The following is a 21,161-nucleotide window of genomic DNA, read 5'->3' on the forward strand; positions in this document are numbered from 1 at the left end:
GAAGTCCTCATTGGGATGAAAATCAGGCAGAGAGTCAAAGTGAGCACGAGCTTGGTCCAAACTTACAGGGATGTCAGTGAAGAAGTCATTGAGATCATCCAGCGAGTGAGCAACAGTCGGTACCTGCCTCTCCTTGCCAGCCCCAATCTCCCTCAGAGCACGCCAAAGAGATGAAGTTGATGATCGCTTTGAGGAGATCAAGTTACGATAGAATGTAGATTTCGCATTTCTAATTGTTTGCTTGCAAGAGTTTCTCAAACGCTTATAATGGTTGAAATCATTGGGGCTTTTTGACGCTCTTGCAATTTTGCACCAATAATCTCGATCCCTCATTAGCTGGCGTATCTCATCTGTGAGCCATGGAGCAGGATCTCTGGTTACTCTGCGATTTTTTAAAGGATCGTGTTTTTCAAAAAGAGAAACTATATTGTGGTTAAGAATGTCCAACATAACATTAACATTGTTAGTTTGGAATATCTGTAACCAGTCAAGGTTAATTGCATCATTGAACAAATTGTGATAGTTGATTTTTTTATAATCTCTGTAAGTGATTATTTTTGGTTTAGGTTTAGGCCTCTTAATATTATAAACTAGGAATATCATATCATGTGCAGAAAGGCCTGGAAAGGGGATCTGCCCATGGCACACAGCTGCTCTCACATCGGCAACTGCAATAAGATCAAGCAATGTGTCCGAAGTGGATGTATGGTGCGTAGCTTGGAGAGGCAGCAAGGTCATACCATTCGCAAAAAACATAGTGGTCAGTTGTATTTTGTCATGAGTATCAGGTCCAAGTAAGTCAGTATTGAAGTCACCCATGATAGCCACATGTTCATAGGGCACCATCAGCTCAAGTAGTGCTTCCTCAAATTCTGACATGTACCCAATATGAGGCGGCCTGTAGCAAACTGCTATTAACATTTTAACTCCGTTACACTTAACCTCAATAAACATGTATTCAGGTCTAGCTGCACGGGAGGTATCAGAGGAAAACTTATGAACAGGCAGCAGAGAACGCTTGACAAATGCAGCAACCCCTCCCCCATTCTTGTGTAACCGGTCATTCCGAATGAGCACATAATCCTGGAGTGCAACAAGTCGATTAGGGATTGTCGGTTTCAACCAGGTCTCGGATATAAGAATGACGTCACAATCTTTGCCCTCGAAAGTGTGCCTAAATTCATCTATATGACAGAGAAGGGATTGCGCATTAACATGAGCGATCTTAAGTCGATCCGGGAAAGGAGAGAATGCCCGCTTGAGGGAATCGCCGACACTCAGCGCGGCCGCATCGTCATCCTGCTGCATAGACAAGGTGGCTGTGACGAAGCTGCAAGGCAGAAGAGATGGGTGAATCGGCGAAACAATGAGAAGCTAAAAAAGATACACTTATCACATTCATACTGAAACACACACACAAAGTAGGAAATAATAGAAGAAATATAGGAATCATAAGAGATAGAAGAAGAAATAATCAAGTGAAGAAGTCAAGCGCTATGAAACGATAAGATAACGCTATATTAAATGGCCTAGGCGGTTCGGCTCCATTGATAATTATAACATACTAATACAGTTAATGCATATAATATAACTACTACAAGAATAACGAATATTGATAGAAGAAAAAAGAAGCAGAAGGCTGATAACTCAATCAAGATACTGTAATTAGGTAGAGAATTAGAGAGAAAAAAAAATATATATATAAGGCAATGAACTGCATGCTGATAAATATAGGTATGAGCGATAACTTATTTACATTGTGAGACAGAAAAATGAGAAGATTATTAAAAAAAAAAATATATATATATATAAGTAAAAATAATAATAAAAGGAGTAAATAGTCGATAATTATAGGAAAGAAGATAATGTTATCTTGTAACTTTATGTTGACTAAGTGATAAACCCTACCGAATTAGGAAGAATTAGAACAGAGAACGGAGGCAACATATAAGTGAGGCGTAGTCACGATAAAGGGATGAGAAAGACAACCAGATCACAATCACAAGAACACGTGAGATTCTACTCTTCATTCACACACAGAAATACAGATAATGAAAAGTAGCGTCCAGACAATAATTATATACTATGGATTTGACTGAATGGAAGGTTTTGCTGATAAGAAATGCTATACCGACTCAGATTTCATCCAACCAGCTGACTGACAATGAAGAGAAATTAAAAGAGTTAAAAGAACTATGAAATAAAAATAATTAATGACTAATTGAATGAAATTAAGTGGATGAATGAATCTTATCAGTTAAATTGAATTATAGAAGTGATCTGAATTAACCGTAATAATCAGCTGAAATAAGCAATAATTTACTGAATATTATTAACTGCAATAATAATATTGAACTGTCAATTGGGTGAAATGATTAAATGTACTGTATAATAAATGGAAAAAAATATATGTAGCCTATATAAAAAATTGTTCTTTTAGGTAATTCTCAATTCAGAGTTTTAGTCCAAGCTAAAATGCAAACAGAATAGATACAATATTGTTGCTCACGACTCACTGGAATGGATTCTGTCACCCTCGCGCCACATCACTCTGCCGTCGACCGTCCACGCATTCCGGATACCCACTCTGGCGGCAACCTCGCAGAAGTGAGCATGTCTTCGTCTAGTGAGGTCCTCTCTTATGGTGACATCAGAACCCTTGAGCTGCCTCCTCGCCGATAACACCGAGCGCCGGGTCTGGTAGCTCACGAATTTGACGATAACAGCTCGTGGTCTCGTCTGAGTCACTCCAGTTCCCGGAAGACGTCCCACTCTGTGGCAGCGGTCGATCTGCGCTGCATCCACCGCAATTTTTAATTTTTCACCACATAGTTTTGTGACAATTTCGGTGATATTTTCTCCTTTAGTCTCCGGCAGGCCAAATATTCGAACATTATTACGCCGTTGATACTGTTCTTGAGCGTCTAACTTGCGCTCATACGAATCGGATCGAGATGCTGCCTTTTTATTGATGTCCTGTATTTCCGCCTCTAATGAGTCGATTCTTTTCTCCATCGCTGACAAACGCGGTTCGTACTCGCTCTGGATACGTGCTTTAATCAGTTCATCGAGAGTATCATTTAGTTTTATCACAACACGGTCAACGAGACTGTCAAGGAACTTGTTATCTGACAAGAGTTCGGCTACAAATTGTTTAAGCATACCTTTATCAGCCGGCCACCCCTCCCCCTTGGTTGATGACGAGGATGATGCGGACGACGGGCGATCGCTTGATGCCGAACCCTTATCGCTGCCGGTTGCGACCTTGGTTAGCTTGCTCCTTAGCACTGCTGGCGAAGAATTAGGCATGATCAAAATAAATTGTTGAAATAACAGCAACCACTCAAGATGAGAATTTGAAATTTGTAGTGATTGAAGATGAGCACACACTGCACAGGTCAGCCAAAAATCAGAACTCAACTATAACAAAAACTTGCAAAACTCGAGAAACTAACAGGAGCCGAAATGAATAGCGTCAGGCCGTTAACATTCTATCTCTTATCTGAGAGGGAGAAGGAGAGGGAGAAGGAGAGGGAGAGGAGAAGGAGAGGGGGAGGGAGAGGGAGAGGGGGAGGGGGAATTTGCACAAACTCAGGGGGTGGGGGAGGGGGGAGGGGGGGTAATTGCGCAAAAAAGCTTCCTCAAACCCACAATTCATAGCTACTGTTTATCTTATAATAGCCTAACAATCAATCTAATGATTTTCCATCGACAATGGTAATGGTTCCATTTGAACAGGAATTTGAAAATTCCTCGTGTAAAGTGAAACATTCCATCTGCAGAATGTTTATCCTAGAATAGCCTAGTTACGTTCAATCAAATCTATTTATCATAGGCAATGGTTTCGATGAGACAGAAATTTGACAAATCTACGTGTATTCATATAATACTCATCCTAGAATAATTTACATTTAAACAAAAGATTTATCATGTTCAATTGCACAGAAAGAAAGAAAATTTCACGTGTGAAGTGAAACATTAAATCTGCAGAATGTTTATCATACAATAGCCTAGTTACGTTCAATCGAATCGATTTTTCATAGGCAATGGTTTCGATGAGACAGAAATTTGACAAATCTACGTGTATTCATAGAATACTCATCCTAGAATAGCCTATTCACATTTAATCAGAAGATTTATGATGTTTAATTGCACAGAAATTCTTATATTCCACGTGTATTTGCAGAATGAATGTTGATCCTAGAATAGCCTAGTTACGATTGGGATTCATCTGTTTGCTAGCCTATCAGTGAGAGTCCATCGGAGTTGGAAGCTGAACGGTGCTGGAGCTGGTGCTGAAAGCAGGCAAAGACTAATGCTCCTTTTACTCGCCATAAAACGGATTTAGTGAACGATAAAGGCAATTGCCAAGTTTGTGCCTTTAATGGATCTCAGGTGGAAAGAGACCCAGTAGTCTGATTTAACGAGCCATTCGCCGGCCCTGAAGATGTTCAACAAATGTATGCAATAATGTAGCCGATGCCGATATTCCATCGACATTGTTCACTCAATATTGGGTTACATTATGATCTGTGAGGAGCTCTAATTCAAAATCAAATCAAGCCTTATTGTTTACATCAGTGAAAAAGAACAAAAAATTATCCTTTCAGATATAACTCAGTATCCTTATTAGTATCCTTATAACTTTGTCCTTATTACCATTCCCCACAGGTTCAATAATCTGAGTATCAATCAATGAATAGAATATAGTGTATTCACCCCCTTCCCCGACCCCTGAATGAAACGCCACCCCAGTGACAGGGTTGGTTCTCTGTCTTTATTTTTCATCATTTGTTTTTTCTGCAGAGAGATAAATTACGTGCAGCCCCCCACACTCGAGACTGGTCCCAATTGCTCTCGTCTGTTTTATCTGTGAAGTTCCTATATATATAATGGCTGCGAATCGTGTTACAAAGACCATAAATTTGAATATTATATTCCTGAGACGAGTCTCATCAGCTCTTCAGTTTCAGTTGAACTCGTGACAAGTTTTAATTAGAAAGAATTTTGTCTCGAATGGCTCACTCAATGATTGTGAAGCTCTGAGACAAAGAGACTAGAACATGGTATCAAATTTCAATTGGAGCACAGAATAAAGAGAGAGTTGAAAGATTGATCTCTGAAAAAATGAACTGGATTCTTTAGAGAATGTTCATTCTCACAAAGAAATGGAGCTACTCCTTGTGGTGAAGGTACAAACATAACGAACGTACAAGAACATAATATTCTAGTTTACATACAACATTTTAATAATGAGCCTATTGAATAGAATGTCAGAAGAACGTGAGAAAGTCGAATGATTATTTGGAATCATAAGGAAGAATTATTTGAATTTCTTTGATGATATTAATCCTTGAAACTATTAGATAGATCACTTCATTTCAAACATCCTGGAATATGAATATAATCGATTTGTCTTATCCTAAGAAACTATGAATGGAATGTTTGACCATTGCTCTTGAATACAAGTCTATCATTTTCCTACATGCTATTCATAACATCAATGATTGCAACAGCAAGCTCATCCTTCTATACGGCTCTCGAATAGAATTATCAAAAACAGGCAAATTAACAGATCAACAGTTTCTCTTCGAAACTATAATCAATGAGTATGTGCAACTCGTAAATTGATTTATTACTGAAAGATGAGATTGGAACCTGACTGATCCATTTATTGATTCAATTATACGCAATAAGTTATACGAATGACGCAATAATACGAAATGATTTAGAATGTATCAACGACAGAAAAAAATGCATAGAATAGTTCGATGAAATATCAATCAAAAAAGTATCAATGGATATCATTGTAAATCGCATTATCAATATTTATTCATTTGTTGATACAATCACAAATCATATGAATATGATGGGGATAGAACAACAGGCATAGCATAGCCCAAAACTTTTCTCTTCCAAAATTAATTGTGTGACTTATCAATATAACAACTCTTGTGATGTGAAGCTGATTTTTAGGTGAATATATTTATTATAGCCTCAATGGAAGGACTCGAGAATGTTACAACTCCTCATCCATAAATTGATAAGTTGAATTCAAGCTTGAGTCATATACGAATATTTACCAAATAACTTCATTTTATTGCCCTTATATGGTTCCAGCCCAACGTTAGTAGACACAACTGTATACTAACTTTAGTTTCAGCCGATATCATTTTCTTCTCATGAGATCAATTTTGTATTTATCACAAGTCGGATACTTACATTGCTTTGATTCGTCGTAGCACTGAATCGAATGTATATCATGATCAAAGACGTGACTTGTTATCATCATTCAGAGTTAATCTTTCGAAAACATTGGAAAGCAAATACGAGTTTTAATGTTTTCCGTTCCTATGATTGCAGCCAATATCTCCCTTTCAAAGTTTTCTTTCTCCCGAGAACATCCTTTCTCTACAAAATCACCGCCCCCTCATTGAAGGGAGAAGGCTCCTCATCACCTCATTGAAGGGTTGTCGAAGATATATTGAAGGAAGGGTGGATATCTTTCGGAAGAAATATCACGAAAGAGAACAAAAGAAAGGGAAGGGAAATTAAGGGTGACATTGAAGGCCATCCCCTTCTTTTATTCCTTCCAATACTGTCTCCTTTTACAATATCGTACTTCCGGACCAGTAATTTTCTCTTTGTTCATCCTTCTCAGAGTTTTGTAGGCTGTCATCTCGGTGATTCCATCTATGGTGATGAAATACACTGAAAAATGGCTGCCGAGACTGGTCTTCTTCCAATTCACATGCATTTTATAGATAGTACATTTCCACATATTTAAAAAACAATTGTTTATAAAAACAATTCAAAAAACAAACAAAAAGTATTTCTCCACTTTTCGCTAGTGGAGAAATATTCACTAGCTGAAAAGTAAATTCCAGTTTGTTTCTTGAAGCACAATTTTTGTTTATTGCGATCGTATTGTGAGAAGAAACAGCTCACAATTCAACTTGAATTATATGGATCTACTAGCAAGAGCCCGTGCTTCGCAAGGGACTTTTTTAAAACTTGACAAAATGAAAACTTGACGTAATGAATTATATAAATCTAAAGTGTAGGTCATATCTAAATTCACAAAGAGCTCGATTCTTGTTGGCAAGATAGATGTTATTCAATGCAGAAATCATTGTTATTTTACTAAAAGATAGGATAAAATGAATAGTTCTCTTTCAGGGGGAGTTTTGACAACCCACAAAACTCATTTTTCATTTGAAGAAATAATATCAAAAAGGTGCATAGGACCTTACTTTTTTGTTCAGCTTGCCAAAATACCCCTCATTTCAATATTAAAATTTTCGACTGACTGTACAGTGAGTCAATCATTCTACAGTATCAAGGCTTGAATAATTTTGAAATTTTAATTAAATAAAAATGGTAGAGAATAATTATCATGTAGATATCAACACCTTTATTTAAATACATATTAACTGCATGCGTTTTCATATTGCCGATACAGCATTGATAAAACTGTAGACGTTTATTTAGCAGTCTCAAAAAACTTTTCTATCTGAAAAACTAATAATACATGCCACGTGTAGGCTTATACATTACATCAAGAAAACGAAGTTCAAAACTATGGTTTTCCTAAACATATGTTTTTGAGATAATTTCTTTGATGCAGCTGTTTCACATTCACCATTATAAATTATACAGAGTTTGTGAAAATGAGAATATTTATTGATTACCAAAACAATACTATTATTATATTAATGATAATAATTAATTATCAAACAATACTTTTATTATATCAATAAATATAATATTATTAAACTTATTCATCAATTATCAGAACAATATTATTGAGGTGAGTGGAATCAGGTAGAAAGCAATAACAGAACAGATGTTCTTTTTTTAATTTCTATCACATTATTTTGTTATTTCCAATGATTACAACATATGTTAGAATATCACATGTCAATAAATAAATTATCTCATTTCCATATGGCACTCACCTTACCATGTTCATAACCTTACTTAATAGGATCCTTTTCCATCCTTTGAAACCCTTAGAGGCAAAATACCTCAGATTCCGTTCTTAGTGCGCGTCTAGCATGTTTGAAGAATATTTGTGCAAAGTTTCAAGTCTGTAGGACAATTAGTTTGAGCTGTAGTGTGATTTTACATCAACATTTTCGAAAAATGCCCTCTCCTGGACCCCCCTGTGCTCCTGATCGAGATTTTTCTGCATAGATCTAATTTTTTTTCGTAGCTGAACAAAAAAGTACTTATGACTTTGCTGTGAAATGAGCGGTTCAAAAGTACAACATTTTGGGGGGGGCCCCAGCTCCCTCAGGGGGGCAAATTTCTGTAAATCCTTTATTAGTGGATGTTTTCAGGCTACCATAAACAATCGTGCAAAATTTCAAGCTTTTAGGCTCAGTAGTTTGGGCTGTGGTGTGATTTCAGTCTGTCGGGGCTTAGCCTTTTATAAGTATAGAGATATGAGAAAATAATTGCAACCCGTGCCAGAAAAGTGGAATTAATTCGCTTTCATTCTCTTCAATATAGATCGATCGATGAAATAATATTTTGATATTATTGAGTTGGAAGATTTACAAGATTGATGCTCGTTGCAGCACATAAACCTCTGGTTTTATTGACAACGCCAACATTTATTCATCTATCCATATACGCAAATACAATAAATATATATGGAACATAACATATAAAACATATCAAACCCATATTGATATTTAAATTATGTATTAGAATAGTTTTTCCATTGAGGAAATTGAATTGTTTCATGACAAATGAAGAATTCGATCTGAATTGGACTATGATTTGATTTGTGTAATACCAAGAGTCTTTCAAGAGTCTTCTGTTGAAATTCTCAACTGTTGAGATATGGAAAAAAATCTCTCTTATTGATTATTCATTTATCCTATTCATACATTAATAAATACAATATAATTGTCAACTATGAATGATTGGGATAGGAGCAACAGGCTTAAAGCTCAAAACTGTTCCTTCCCCAAATTAAAATAGAAATTGTCTAAAAATAGGTTATGCTTATTGATATTTTTTAGGAAGCTAATGCCAAGTATGATTGGAAATGTATAAACCTAAGAGCTTTTCACTCACTTTTTATATTTCTTAATGCTCCCTCACCAAGATTTCTATGAGCATCATAGCGGTTCAGTCCTCATAACATGACTGAGAGCTAGAAAACAAGCGAACATCTCCCATTTATATCTCTCATCATGTCAATGATACAAGTCGTATTAACGATGTTTAGTGAACGCATGAGTTACGGCGTCATAAATGGTTTCCAAGACCACAGCCGCTAATTTATTGGTGGTCTGTTGTTTCTCCCCTTAGGGGTTGAATTTTCTGGCGCTCTCTAAAAGTTGTTGAGTAGTTATATTTGAATACTGAATAATTCATGAATTAAAAATTCATTTATAAAAATTATAGATATTTTAAAAGTACTGTAGTAATTTTTAATGAGAATTTTTTTATGAAAATACTTAAATTCTGAATAAGACTATGGAAAATTCTCAATTTAAATCAAATAAATTTAATTTTAAATTCAATTGAAAGTTTTGAATTGAAAAATTAAGTTTATAGGTCCTTATCATTAATAAAAAAAGTTAAATTGAAATATCTTTTAGTAGAAATGTGTCTATTCTCCACTTGTGGGATGAAGTAATATATTTATTACTAGCTGGCCCGGCGAACTTCGTACCGACAAATAGTTGATGCATCTCATGACAAACTTTAGCTGCATACTACTACTACTACTACTCATTGACTCTACAGCCCTTGAAGAGCCTTAGCCTCTTCCACAAGCCTTTTCCATGCATCTCTGTCCTGTGCTCGCTGCCTCCACCTTCTCAAGCTCAAGGATTGAAGATCTGCCTCCACGTCGTCCAACCATCTCTTGCGTGGTCGGCCACGCTTTCTTTGTCCCCCTGGTTGCTGATACAGAGACATACGTGCTGTACGGGTTTCCGGCATACGTTCCACATGGCCCAACCAACGAATACGTGCTCTTCTAATTTCAGTAACAATGCTCGGTTGCCCATACAGATTATAGAGCTCATCATTTTTTCTGAGTCGCCACCTATCAGCCTCTAACACTGGCCCATAAATTCTTCTTAGGATTCCTCTCTTCCATCGATTCATCAGCTTCTTATCACAACTTGTCAACACCCATGTTTCACAAGCATACATCACCACTGGTCGCTGAACTGTCCTATAAATTTTAATTTTACTGCTCCAGCTTAACAGCCTTGATCTAAGGATTTTCTGTAGGCTGAAGTATGCCCTATTTCCAGCTTTCAATCTCTCTTTGATTTCCATTTGATTTTCATTTTTGTTAGTGATCAGGGATCCAAGATACTTAAAACATTCTACTGTTTTAAAACGATGTCCTTCCAGTGCGAGCTCTTCAGGTATCCTTCTCTGGTCTCTAGTCATCCTCATGTACACAGTCTTACTTCCATTGACTGCCAAACCTGCTTTTTTCTGACTCTTCCTCCAATTTTCTAAAACTTTCAATCAGATCCTCCTCCCTTCGGGCTAAGATGTCTACATCATCTGCATATATGCTAGGCACTGTGCCATTCTTGTAAGCAGTGTACCTCCAGCATTCAAACCTATATTTCTGACTGCTCTTTCCAAGACAAGGTTAAACAGAGTGCCCGACAGAGTATCTCCCTGTCTCAGACCCCTCTCAATGCCGAACTCTCGAGAACTTTGACCAGCGATACTCACTTTGCTTTTGGTTTCTGTCAATGTCATGTTCACAAGGTGCACCAACTTATCTGGAATCTCCAGTATGCAGAGTGTTTCTAGCATATACGTCCTGTCTACACTATCATATGCTTGCTTGAAGTCTATGAATAACTGGTGGACAGGAATATTGAATTCATAGCATTTCTGCAGTATTGTTCTGATAGTTAATATATGATCCGTTGGTACTCTCCCCTGTCTGAAACCACTCTGATATTCTCCAAGAGCATTTTCAGCATAAGGTGCGAACCGATTTGCTAAACTTTAGCTGGATGCACACCTCAAAATCCATAACCCATACAAACAATCCTCAAATCCAGACCATCCTATTATTTTTTATTGACCAAATAAAGTTCAAATAAGTTCAGCATACTCTTCCATGTGAGTGTACGATGGAATCATAACTGACAGATTAATTATTGATCACGCATATCATTAGCATATAATCGACGTTTCAATCACGCATATCACGCATTTAAACATTAAATCATTTAAACATTAAGAGAAATGCCAAACCGTCGACTTGAATCTTAGACCTCACAGTAGTGGGGTTTTGAGAGAGCTGCCTATCCAATAGAAATCGAGGGGTGTGGCCTCCCCCCTCCACCCCCCCAGCCCCAGTCGGCCATTTTGGCCCCGCCCCCAGCCAATAGGAATCAAGGGGCGTGGCCACGCCCCCCTCCACCCCCCCTGCCCTAGTCAGCCATTCCCCCTCCACCCCCCCAGCCATAGTCAGCCATTTTGCTCCACCCCCCCAGCCCCAGTCGGCCATTTTGTCCCCGCCCCCAGCCAATAGGAAGCAAGGGGCGTGTTCAAAATGGCGTCGTGCCCCCACCACCCCAACCAATAGGAAGTGTAGCAGGTGTCCATCTCCCCAACGGTTCCCCAGCGCCGGCGGCCATCTTTGTTGTAGCAGGTGTTAACTGACTGCCCCAGTTAACACCTGCTTAATTTGCATATTAAAAATATCCCCACATTTAAAATCTTTAAAATCTCTCAAACTACACTACTACTAATCTATTTCCCAGTCATATTTTTTTCTTTTTTTTCCTGCATCACTTGGTCGCCTATCACTGAACATTCTTTTCAAAAACAACTCTTGCACCTGATCAGAATTCAAATTATGTTGTACAGCTTCACTCATGTCAAAGATGTACCTCTTTTTTACATATTGTGCAATCAAATAGTATGAAAAGTTGAACAACTGTTCATTTAAATATTTCTGAAAATCTTCACCTTTCATAATCATCTGCATAATGTCATCTTTTAGCTTTTGGTGAGAAGCTGAATTTTTTTCATCAAGTTTCTTTTGCACCTCAGCCAACATAATATTGAATGTTGATTCTAGATCAACTACTTTCAAATTATAATCTTGCCTGTTAATAAAGTTAAGTTTCTGTTGTGCAATTAGATTGTCTTTTAATTCTTTCAATTTAGTTTCTAGCAAATCTGTATCAACATGTTTTAAACAATTGTTTTTACTTTGTTGTTCACATAATGTCTTCAATTTGTCTGATTTCTGATCAAACAACGATCTACTAACATACTTTAGCTCAATATCATCACTAATTGATTTAGACAATGTTTTCAATTGTGAATCGAAATACTGTTTTTGTTGTGCTATCTCCTTCAATATATCAGACATTGAATGCAATTTACTTTCAAACACTTTTTTAGTAATTAAATCAGACTGTAGTTTTTGGAATATACTAGTTGATATTGCAAGTAATTTGCTGTCTAAATATTTCCTATCTACTAAATCAGATGATTCAGTTTGCAATTTAGTGAATATATTTGTTGATATTTCAAGCAATTTACTGTCCAAGTATTCTTTGTTAACTAGCGGTGATGATTGATCAGTCTGTAGTTTTTGTATTATACTAGTTGAAACTTCCTTTAATTTACTATCCAAGTATTCTCTGTTAACTAGCGACGGCGACCACAATGGATCAGACTGTAGTTTAGTGAATATATTTGATGATATTTCAAGCAATTTACTGTCCAAGTATTCTCTGTTAACTAGCGGCGACAATGGATCAGACTGAAGTTTATTGAATATATTTGATGATATTTCAAGCAATTTACTGTCCAAGTATTCTCTGTTAACTAGCGGTGACAATGGATCAGACTGAAGTTTATTGAATATATTTGATGATATTTCAAGCAATTTACTGTCCAAGTATTCTCTGTTAACTAGCGGTGACAATGGATCAGACTGAAGTTTATTGAATATATTTGATGATAATTCAAGTAGTTTACTGTCTAAATATTCTCTACTTGCTGCCACTAATGATGATGATGATGATGATGCTGCTGCTGCTGATTCACAACCACTGTTTAAAACTAATGGTGCTGTTGTATTAAACACATGATGTGTCCTACCAAATCGATCTATTGTACTACTCACTGCAGTGGCGGCGGCGCTACTGCCCGACATCTCTATTCTTGTCAAGTGTTAAACACATACTAACGACTAAAAGCAGCAACATTGCCACCTAATATAATACCACTTTCTTTCAGTTCTTCAATAATAGAAGCTATTTCAACTGAATGTGATCTATTTCCCGCCTGCTGTGATGAAAGCAGAATATCTAATCTGTCTATCAGTTCATTTGGATTATCCCAGTAGACATACTGTCGACTAGTAGATTCATTTCTTATAAAACCCATACCACTAACAGCTGCCGCTGCATCATCAATCCTAGATCTTTTTCTTTTCCTACTACTACTTGATGGAAATAAAGATTGAATAATTTGTGATTTATAGCCTGTATTTCTCTTTACATAACCGCGTCTATCTAAATGAGCAGCGGTAAGCTGCAATATATTACGATATTTTCTTAAATCACGTTCTGTGTACAGTTTCTGGTCAGGCTGTTTTTTAAATAGAAGTTCACACAAACCAACTGTTAAACGATACTTATTATTATTGTCGATAATTAAATAACCATTGGCAATACTAATATCCTTTACACCCATATAGTATTCATTTACTTTACTATCATAACATATACCATAAGATATACAATTATTCATTTTTTCATTATGAAATTCACGTATATACTCATCAATAAAATCCACTGTTATTGTTGTTTTATTCAAAATATCACTTACATTAGATCTATTCAAACCCTCATCCACATCCATTTCCTTGCCCGTATCTTTCTCCTCCTCCTCCTCCTCCTCCTCCTCCTCCTCCTCCTCCTCCTCCTCATCGTCCTCTGATTCTTCTTTAAGTCTGCTGCTACTAGTGTGTGCATGTTGTACAAGTGTATCTTTCAATTGTTTTAGTGGATTGATAATTGGTTCTAATGATTTTTGTCTAATCGAATCATTTTCCCTAATCATACTAGTTAATGATCTATGTTTATTAATAATTGACTTACGCAAACCTTTTATCCTGTCAATTACTTTACTAGTATGACGATGACGATGATCACGTTGCACTAGTCCTCGCCGGCGCCCTCCTCTTTGTTTTTTTCTTTTTGATTTAATTTTACGCATATTGCTAGTAGTAGAACGATAATTAGTTCTTTCACCTACACTGGCTCAACAACAAATGATGAGAATTGACACATGTCAATTGGTGCTGCTGCTATACACACTTGGATCAATATACTTACCAAGACAATTACGATATTTACCAGCATCTGGTTTACACTCAGTGAAAATTGAAATAAAACTATGATTTCCGCTTTGCCATACATGTGAACATAGATTTCTGAATGCAACAAATGTCATATCAGTTCCGACAAAATCCCTAAATATTAGTTTTAAATTGTGCATATCCATTTTAAAATAATCAGCATATTTGCATTGTCTCTGATATGATGTTTTGAAATTGCGCCATAGCTTTGAATTAAGTACACACAATCTATGCTTTTGTGTCTGCCCATTGTGAAAAAATTACGTATTTGCGGCACACGTGTAACATTCAAATCGTCAAAAATTATCAGTGAATGAGTGTCGATATCATTCGGTTGCGGTATACATTCAATATTGTCAGATTTATAGTAGTTTACACACTTGAGTTTTGAAAAAACAACGTCCAATAGTTTATATTTTTCCTGATACAAAGACTTACTGAACAAGTATAGGTTTTTGAATTTTAATCCATTTTTATCGAATATTAAATTCAGCAGTACATTTGTCTTTCCACAATTTGATGCACCGCAAATTAGAATTCTAGCTGAACTTGGCAAAAACTCACCATGCTTTTTTCTATCTAGACAATTTTTGCCACCCACTTGTTTTGTATCTACAATTAGATTATCAAAGTTAACTATTGCTATTGACTCTTTTGCTGTCGTCATAATAATAACTCTTGCTGCGCGCTTGCTGTTTACACATGCGTGTCTACAGTTCAACTATGCTGTTAACATCGCTACATCCGATGTGTGTGTGTGTGTGTGTGTGTGTGTGTGTGTGTGTGTGTGTGTGTGTGTGTGTATACTACAAGCGGTTTATGAATGAAGAAAACACGCACATACAATGTTCACAGTTTATTAAAAATACTAGATACATACAAATTTAGCAGCAGCAGCTAAAACAAGCGTATCTTACAAAGTTGACAAAAAGTTGAAAATACATACATTAGTTGACAGCTGCATACATAAAAGGTGAAAATATACATACAAAGTTGACAGCAGCTGCAGTAAGGTAAGTGGCGACAAATCTAGTGATAATACATAGACAAAGTTGACAGTGTTAATATTATAAAAATTATTACAAAGCGTGTGTCTTTCACATAATACAGTATAGCACCAGCGTCGCACGCATTAATTAAGATTAGCCATTGACATGCAATAATCTAAAATATAAATTAATATCTTTTCTTTCTTCTTATCATCATCAACATCAGCTACATTAAAGTCTATTGATTTAATTTGCGAGTAAAGTATGTTTAGTTGCATAGAAAATTGAGCACAAATACAAGTATCTACTACATCAAATACGCTGCTTGCATCTTTTAAATTTTTATATGAACATATACTTAAATGAAACCTACTATCATCATCATCATCAACAACATTGCTGAAAAATGTTTTTTTACATAAGCCAACTAGAAAGCATTTTTCAATATCAACACGTTTTACACACATCGCTTTAAGCGTACACAAAAGATCAATTAATCTTTTAATAATACTACACGCATCGTTACCATTCAGCAAATAGAACAACAGTGGCGCATCCATAGCCATTGACATTATGTTTATATCATATCTGAAACAATATGCAAATAAATTTAATGATTTTTGCGTGTTGCACGCAGATTCTTCTTCTTCTGTTTTACAGACGGAGTAATAATATCACTCTTATCTATCCAGCTAGTTTTATCAAAGCCTAACCATTTAACAAGATATTTATTGTTTGATTTTCGTATTATTCGTTCAACTAAATATGTATTTTGTTCGGACGGTGTTAAGTTTGTTTTCATCAATTGTTCACTATAAAATCTACCTTGTATGATTTCATTGTTAAGATCGCGAATTACATAGGTTGGCGGTTGTGTGGGAAAAACACCGTGAATTATAAACAGTTCTGGCGACCAATTTAATCTAAAACTTTTATCAAAAACCTGTCGAAACTTACTTATTCGCACTACGTCGCCTAATGCAAACTTTGGTCGATAAACTGTACGCGGCGACTGTTTTGTCTTTTTCTTCAACTGTAACATGATCAAATGCTTTTCATGACGTCGTCTAACACTGGCCGGCGTCATGCCAATCGCTGAATGAATAGTGTTATTATATTGATAAACAATGTCCGGCAAAATGTTTAACCATTTTTGCGTACCGTTAGCAGTTAGTCGTTCATACAAACGTGATTTCAGTGTTCGGTTCAATCTTTCAACAAAAGCTGCCTTAATTTCAGAAAATACACTGTAATGATTAATGTTCAACCTATCGAATAGTTGTTTAACATCCTTATTGTAAAATTCGCGACCTAAATCGCTTTGCACATTTTTTATACCCTTATTTAATACTAATATTCGCGCTAATTTTCGTTCAACTTCTTTTCCCGTTTTAGTTTTTAATGGTTCAGCAAAAGCATAACGTGAAAAACAATTAATTGCAATCAAAACATAACGATAGCCGTTGTTTGCTCTAGCAAATTCTGGCAATTCAATTAAATCAATTTGAATGAGGTCTTTTATTCCTTTTAATATATATTTACGTCTGTTGAATTTTCTTCGCGCTGGACGGTGCAATTCCTGAGCAATTTTCTGTTGCAAATCTGACATATTTGCGGTTTCGATCTCCCCCCTACACGAATGTGCGCGTGTGATTGTTTTTGCTAGAGTTCAGTCACACCTGCAGCACTACTGCTCCAGACAGCGATCTTTCTTCTTCTTCTTCTTCTTCTTCTTCTTCTTTAGACGGATGTTGTTTCTGCCGCCTTCTTCTTCGTGTTCGACACTGAGCTGAGCGACGCTTGTTGAACTGGTTTCATTAATAGCTTCTTGCTCCTCGCTCTCTCTCTCTTTCACTCTCACTGCTGCGATCAATCTGACGTAACAGCAGTCCCGCCGCTAGCCGCGTTGCTGCTGCTATCAATATCTTCTCTTCTTCTCTCTTCTATTAAATAATGACCCCACGCTTTCGTATCTATACCGTTTGATTCAATGTATCTTTTTGTGTCAAATGGTGATAATGCAACTTTGGCACACGATATTTGATAAATATCATGTGAATAACTGCGTAATTGTGAAAAGCATTCACGTTGAACTAATCTATCTGTCAGGCATTTCATGTACATGTCATATCTTAGTTTATTGTTTATAATTGTTCTTGCTACGCCTTTAGCTGCGTGCTTGCTAAACTTTTCATAAGAACTAACCTTAATACTACTATTATTACTACTACTACTACTACTACTACTGTCACTACTAGCACTACTGCTTAGTACATATTCAAAACTGTAAAGTTTCGCACGAAGTCCACAAAAAGCCGTAATAATTCCAGATTTTAATTCATCTTTAAATGTGCCAGGCACACCATGGTTCAATTGACTATAACAACAATGTGTGACAGGATAAGCACTTGTGTCAAAATGTTGAAGATTTTGTTTGATAACTGCATAGATATCGTCCGATTTGATATGGTATAGCAACGAGTCTGTATCGCTCATGCACAATTTAACACAGCTCGGATCGAACATTTTCAAGAAAATGTTGTAGTGGAAATTGAACATTGTAAATTTACTCAAATCAAGAATTGAAAAACCAGCATAAATTGGACGATCTAATTTTATTTCTGTTTTACACATTTGTACAGCGACAATGTCTTTGTCAAACACAATCCATCGTTTACAGCTTGGTTTTGCAATCAAACTTTCCAATTTTTTCTGACAAGTGATTAGCTTAAAATCTATTCTTTTCCTATTATTCTCCATCAACTTTCCGAACAGACTATTTGAAAGAAATTTAAAGAGGGTACGTTCAAATGAATTTTTTGCTTCCTTTCTCAGTTGTGCATTCAAATCAATAAACGGTTTAAGCCAGTACGACTGATGAAAAGCGATTACTCTATGTACAGCAGTCAATTTCATGCCCAAGCTTAAATAAAGTTTCAAATTTCTATAGTGGAGTACATATCGTTTACGATTATAAAGGGTGGCTAAAAGACGTGATGACGCGGTGGCGGCGGCGGAGGCGGCTGTGTCGGGAGACGGGCGGCGCGCGGCCGCTTCTCTGCGCAGAGCAACAGTGTTGTCTGTTTGATATGGAGAGAACAGGTTGTAAGGCGGCTGATCTTTTAATGGTGCCAGGGGGAAGCTGTTATGTAATTGGTGTAAATTAACTGGATAGGACAGGTCTGCTTCAATTATATAGCCAGTCTCGGCTTCATCGTGTATGCTTGTAAAATCGCCTAAAGCCATAATTTCATTTTGTGATAAAAATCTGAAATTTGATTCAGGTAGCTTGTAGGCAATCATTGTATGTGCGTATAAGCTTGTACAATCAAGATAGAGCAAAAAACTATTTTCAATAGCCGGGTTATAATTTACGCCCATATATTTATTGTTTGCGACTGCATGACGGTGGGGAATAACTGACAGACCACCGCGTAAACCAGATTCTATGAGCAAGTTCATATCAGCATTGCTAATTAATTCTAAACGTACTTTAGTCAAATATAACATTGCATTCAACGAAAAATGCGGTAACGATACAAAGTGTGATACATCCAGTTTGTAAATTGTAAAAAATACAGTCCTAAAATTTTGAAAAATATCTGCCAGCAGTAAGCAATCTGACAAAAGGTAGAGATCATGATATTCACCCAATGAGTTTATGTTAAATTCGCGCCAAACTTTCTGCGCATGCTCATAATCGTCTACTTGCAATGCTGTATTATTAAGTGTACTGTAAAATGAGTCAATTGCCGGCAATTGCTGTTCTTCAAATTTTTCAGCATCTGTTATGTACTGATACGGGTACACGCCTTTACGTAGTAAAAGTTTTTGTTGATTTTTATCGTTGAATATTTTACACATTACTTTGAAATTAGTATCAATGTTTTCTGTATCACTTGCAAGATTGGCAACAAGTGACTGTAGACTTGAGCTTAAGAATTGAAAACTGTCAAGGAAACGTACAACACGATCTATTGTAATTGTGAGGAATTTTTCCGATGAGTTTGCAATACAATCAATTTTCTCCTTTCGTCCTGCTAATGCCTTAACAATGAAATGACTATCATATCCGCGAAAATTATGAAAAAAACAGTTTAATAGTTTTGGTGCTTTTGCATTTAAATTACATGACTTGTGCGTTGCACCGAGATAATGGCCTGTTGTATGAGAATGGTGCCTAATACGAATTTCGTTGGCTTTAAATTCATCGTTGCACAAGAAACATACTGTACTATTGTTAAAAGCTAATAATTGTTCTTCATTTAATTCAATCATGGGCACTTCTTGTTGCATATCAATGGAACAGTTTCGACCTATGGCAATGATCTCATCAAGAAATTGTTCAATAATTTTCTCGCCAACACTTGTAGCTCTATAAACGCGTGGGCCGTAGAATATTTCACCTGATTCGTCTAAAATAATAAACGCATAGCCGCAAGCAACATGTTTTTGTGTTTTCCTTGTAAAGCTATTTCCTATATCAGTTCCGAGCAAATCATCAACATTTTCATCATCGTCATCGAGCTCCTCCTCCTCACCGTTATTTGTTGGTACAATAAAACTTTCAAAATCGGCAAATGCAATGTACTTATTTTTTAGTGTGTACGAAAAATTTTTAAACTTTAACATTTCACCCTGTTTAGGTAGTACTGTTCTTTGTATTGCAAATGTTGAACACAAATCCATATGTTTTTCTAGATTGGTTTTTCCATCGCAATTTGCATGCCGGTTAGTTGTAAATTTGTTAAAACAATATGGACAAATGAACACTTGACCATTATGCAAAGACAAGTGATGACTCAGTAGCCGTGACAATCCGTTATACCCTTGACGCGTGTTTATCAGAACATAATGCCATTTTTTCGGCGTTGTATCATTTGACAATAGTAGAAGATTGATTTTATGTTCGCGTTGTCTATAAATTGAACAACGGTACGGGAAAAACTTTTTTTTAGCAGCATCATAAGCAATCACTGTTATAGAAATGTTTAAATTTTGCACTTCAAATTTTTTAATGTCATGCACTGTAGTAGGAAACTTAATACCGGTCAAATTTAGATTATTTTCAAATTGCATCAGATAGTCAACATTCATATTTCTACGTCTGTAATGAAAATAGCTAAGTACACTCCATACAAAACATTTACTATCATTTGTGTTTTTTACATTTATAACGGCTCTTTTTGCTTTTATAAAAGCAGGTGTTTCAATGTATGTACTATTTCCGCCAGCTAAAGGATTGTAACGAGTAATATTCAAATCAAATGAAATGATGCTAACTACAGTCCAACCACTGCCGTACCTAATAAATTTATCAAGCGTTGATTCAATTTTCTCTACACCACTAATAAATTGGTCTTGCAAAATATCTAATTGTTCATCAACATTAATTAACAATGACGTATAACTGTAAAACGATGCGTTTGTCATAGTTTCAACGATTTCTTCTTGTTGCGATTGATCGCTGCTGCTGCCGCTATCAACATTTACTTTTTTCAATTGAACAGTTGTAACAAAATACCATTTAATATTTTTGTCAAAATTATCACTTTCTTCAACAATTAATTCAATTACTTTCGGCTTTAAAATTTGCAATAATGTTTGAACAACATCGATGAATAATTTTCTAAAAACAAATCTGTAGCGAACTGCACACGAATTTATGCTAGTACTTCGTTCAATAGTATAATCCATAGTTTTTTGATTTTGCTAGTAGTAGTAATAGTATTAGTAATAATAGGTTTTTGCCGTCTTACCGCTGTGAAGAGCTTGTTTGCTGCGGG

General features: G+C 36.1%; 1 protein-coding gene across 1 annotated transcript; it reads right to left on the bottom strand.

Moving 5' to 3' along the window:
- Window positions 1–541: 541 nt before the first annotated feature.
- LOC120355240 lies at window positions 542–3,468 on the bottom strand. Its single transcript, XM_039443586.1, has 2 exons — window positions 2,517–3,468; window positions 542–1,330 (listed from the first exon to the last, which is right to left on the bottom strand). The coding sequence occupies exons 1-2, from the start codon at window positions 3,307–3,309 to the stop codon at window positions 1,278–1,280; spliced, it is 846 nt and encodes a 281-aa protein (XP_039299520.1). The 5' UTR covers window positions 3,310–3,468; the 3' UTR covers window positions 542–1,277.
- Between the last annotated feature and the right edge of the window lie 17,693 nt (window positions 3,469–21,161).

Source organism: Nilaparvata lugens, chromosome Y, assembly GCF_014356525.2.
Source record: "Nilaparvata lugens isolate BPH chromosome Y, ASM1435652v1, whole genome shotgun sequence".
NCBI classification, from domain to species: domain Eukaryota; kingdom Metazoa; phylum Arthropoda; class Insecta; order Hemiptera; family Delphacidae; genus Nilaparvata; species Nilaparvata lugens.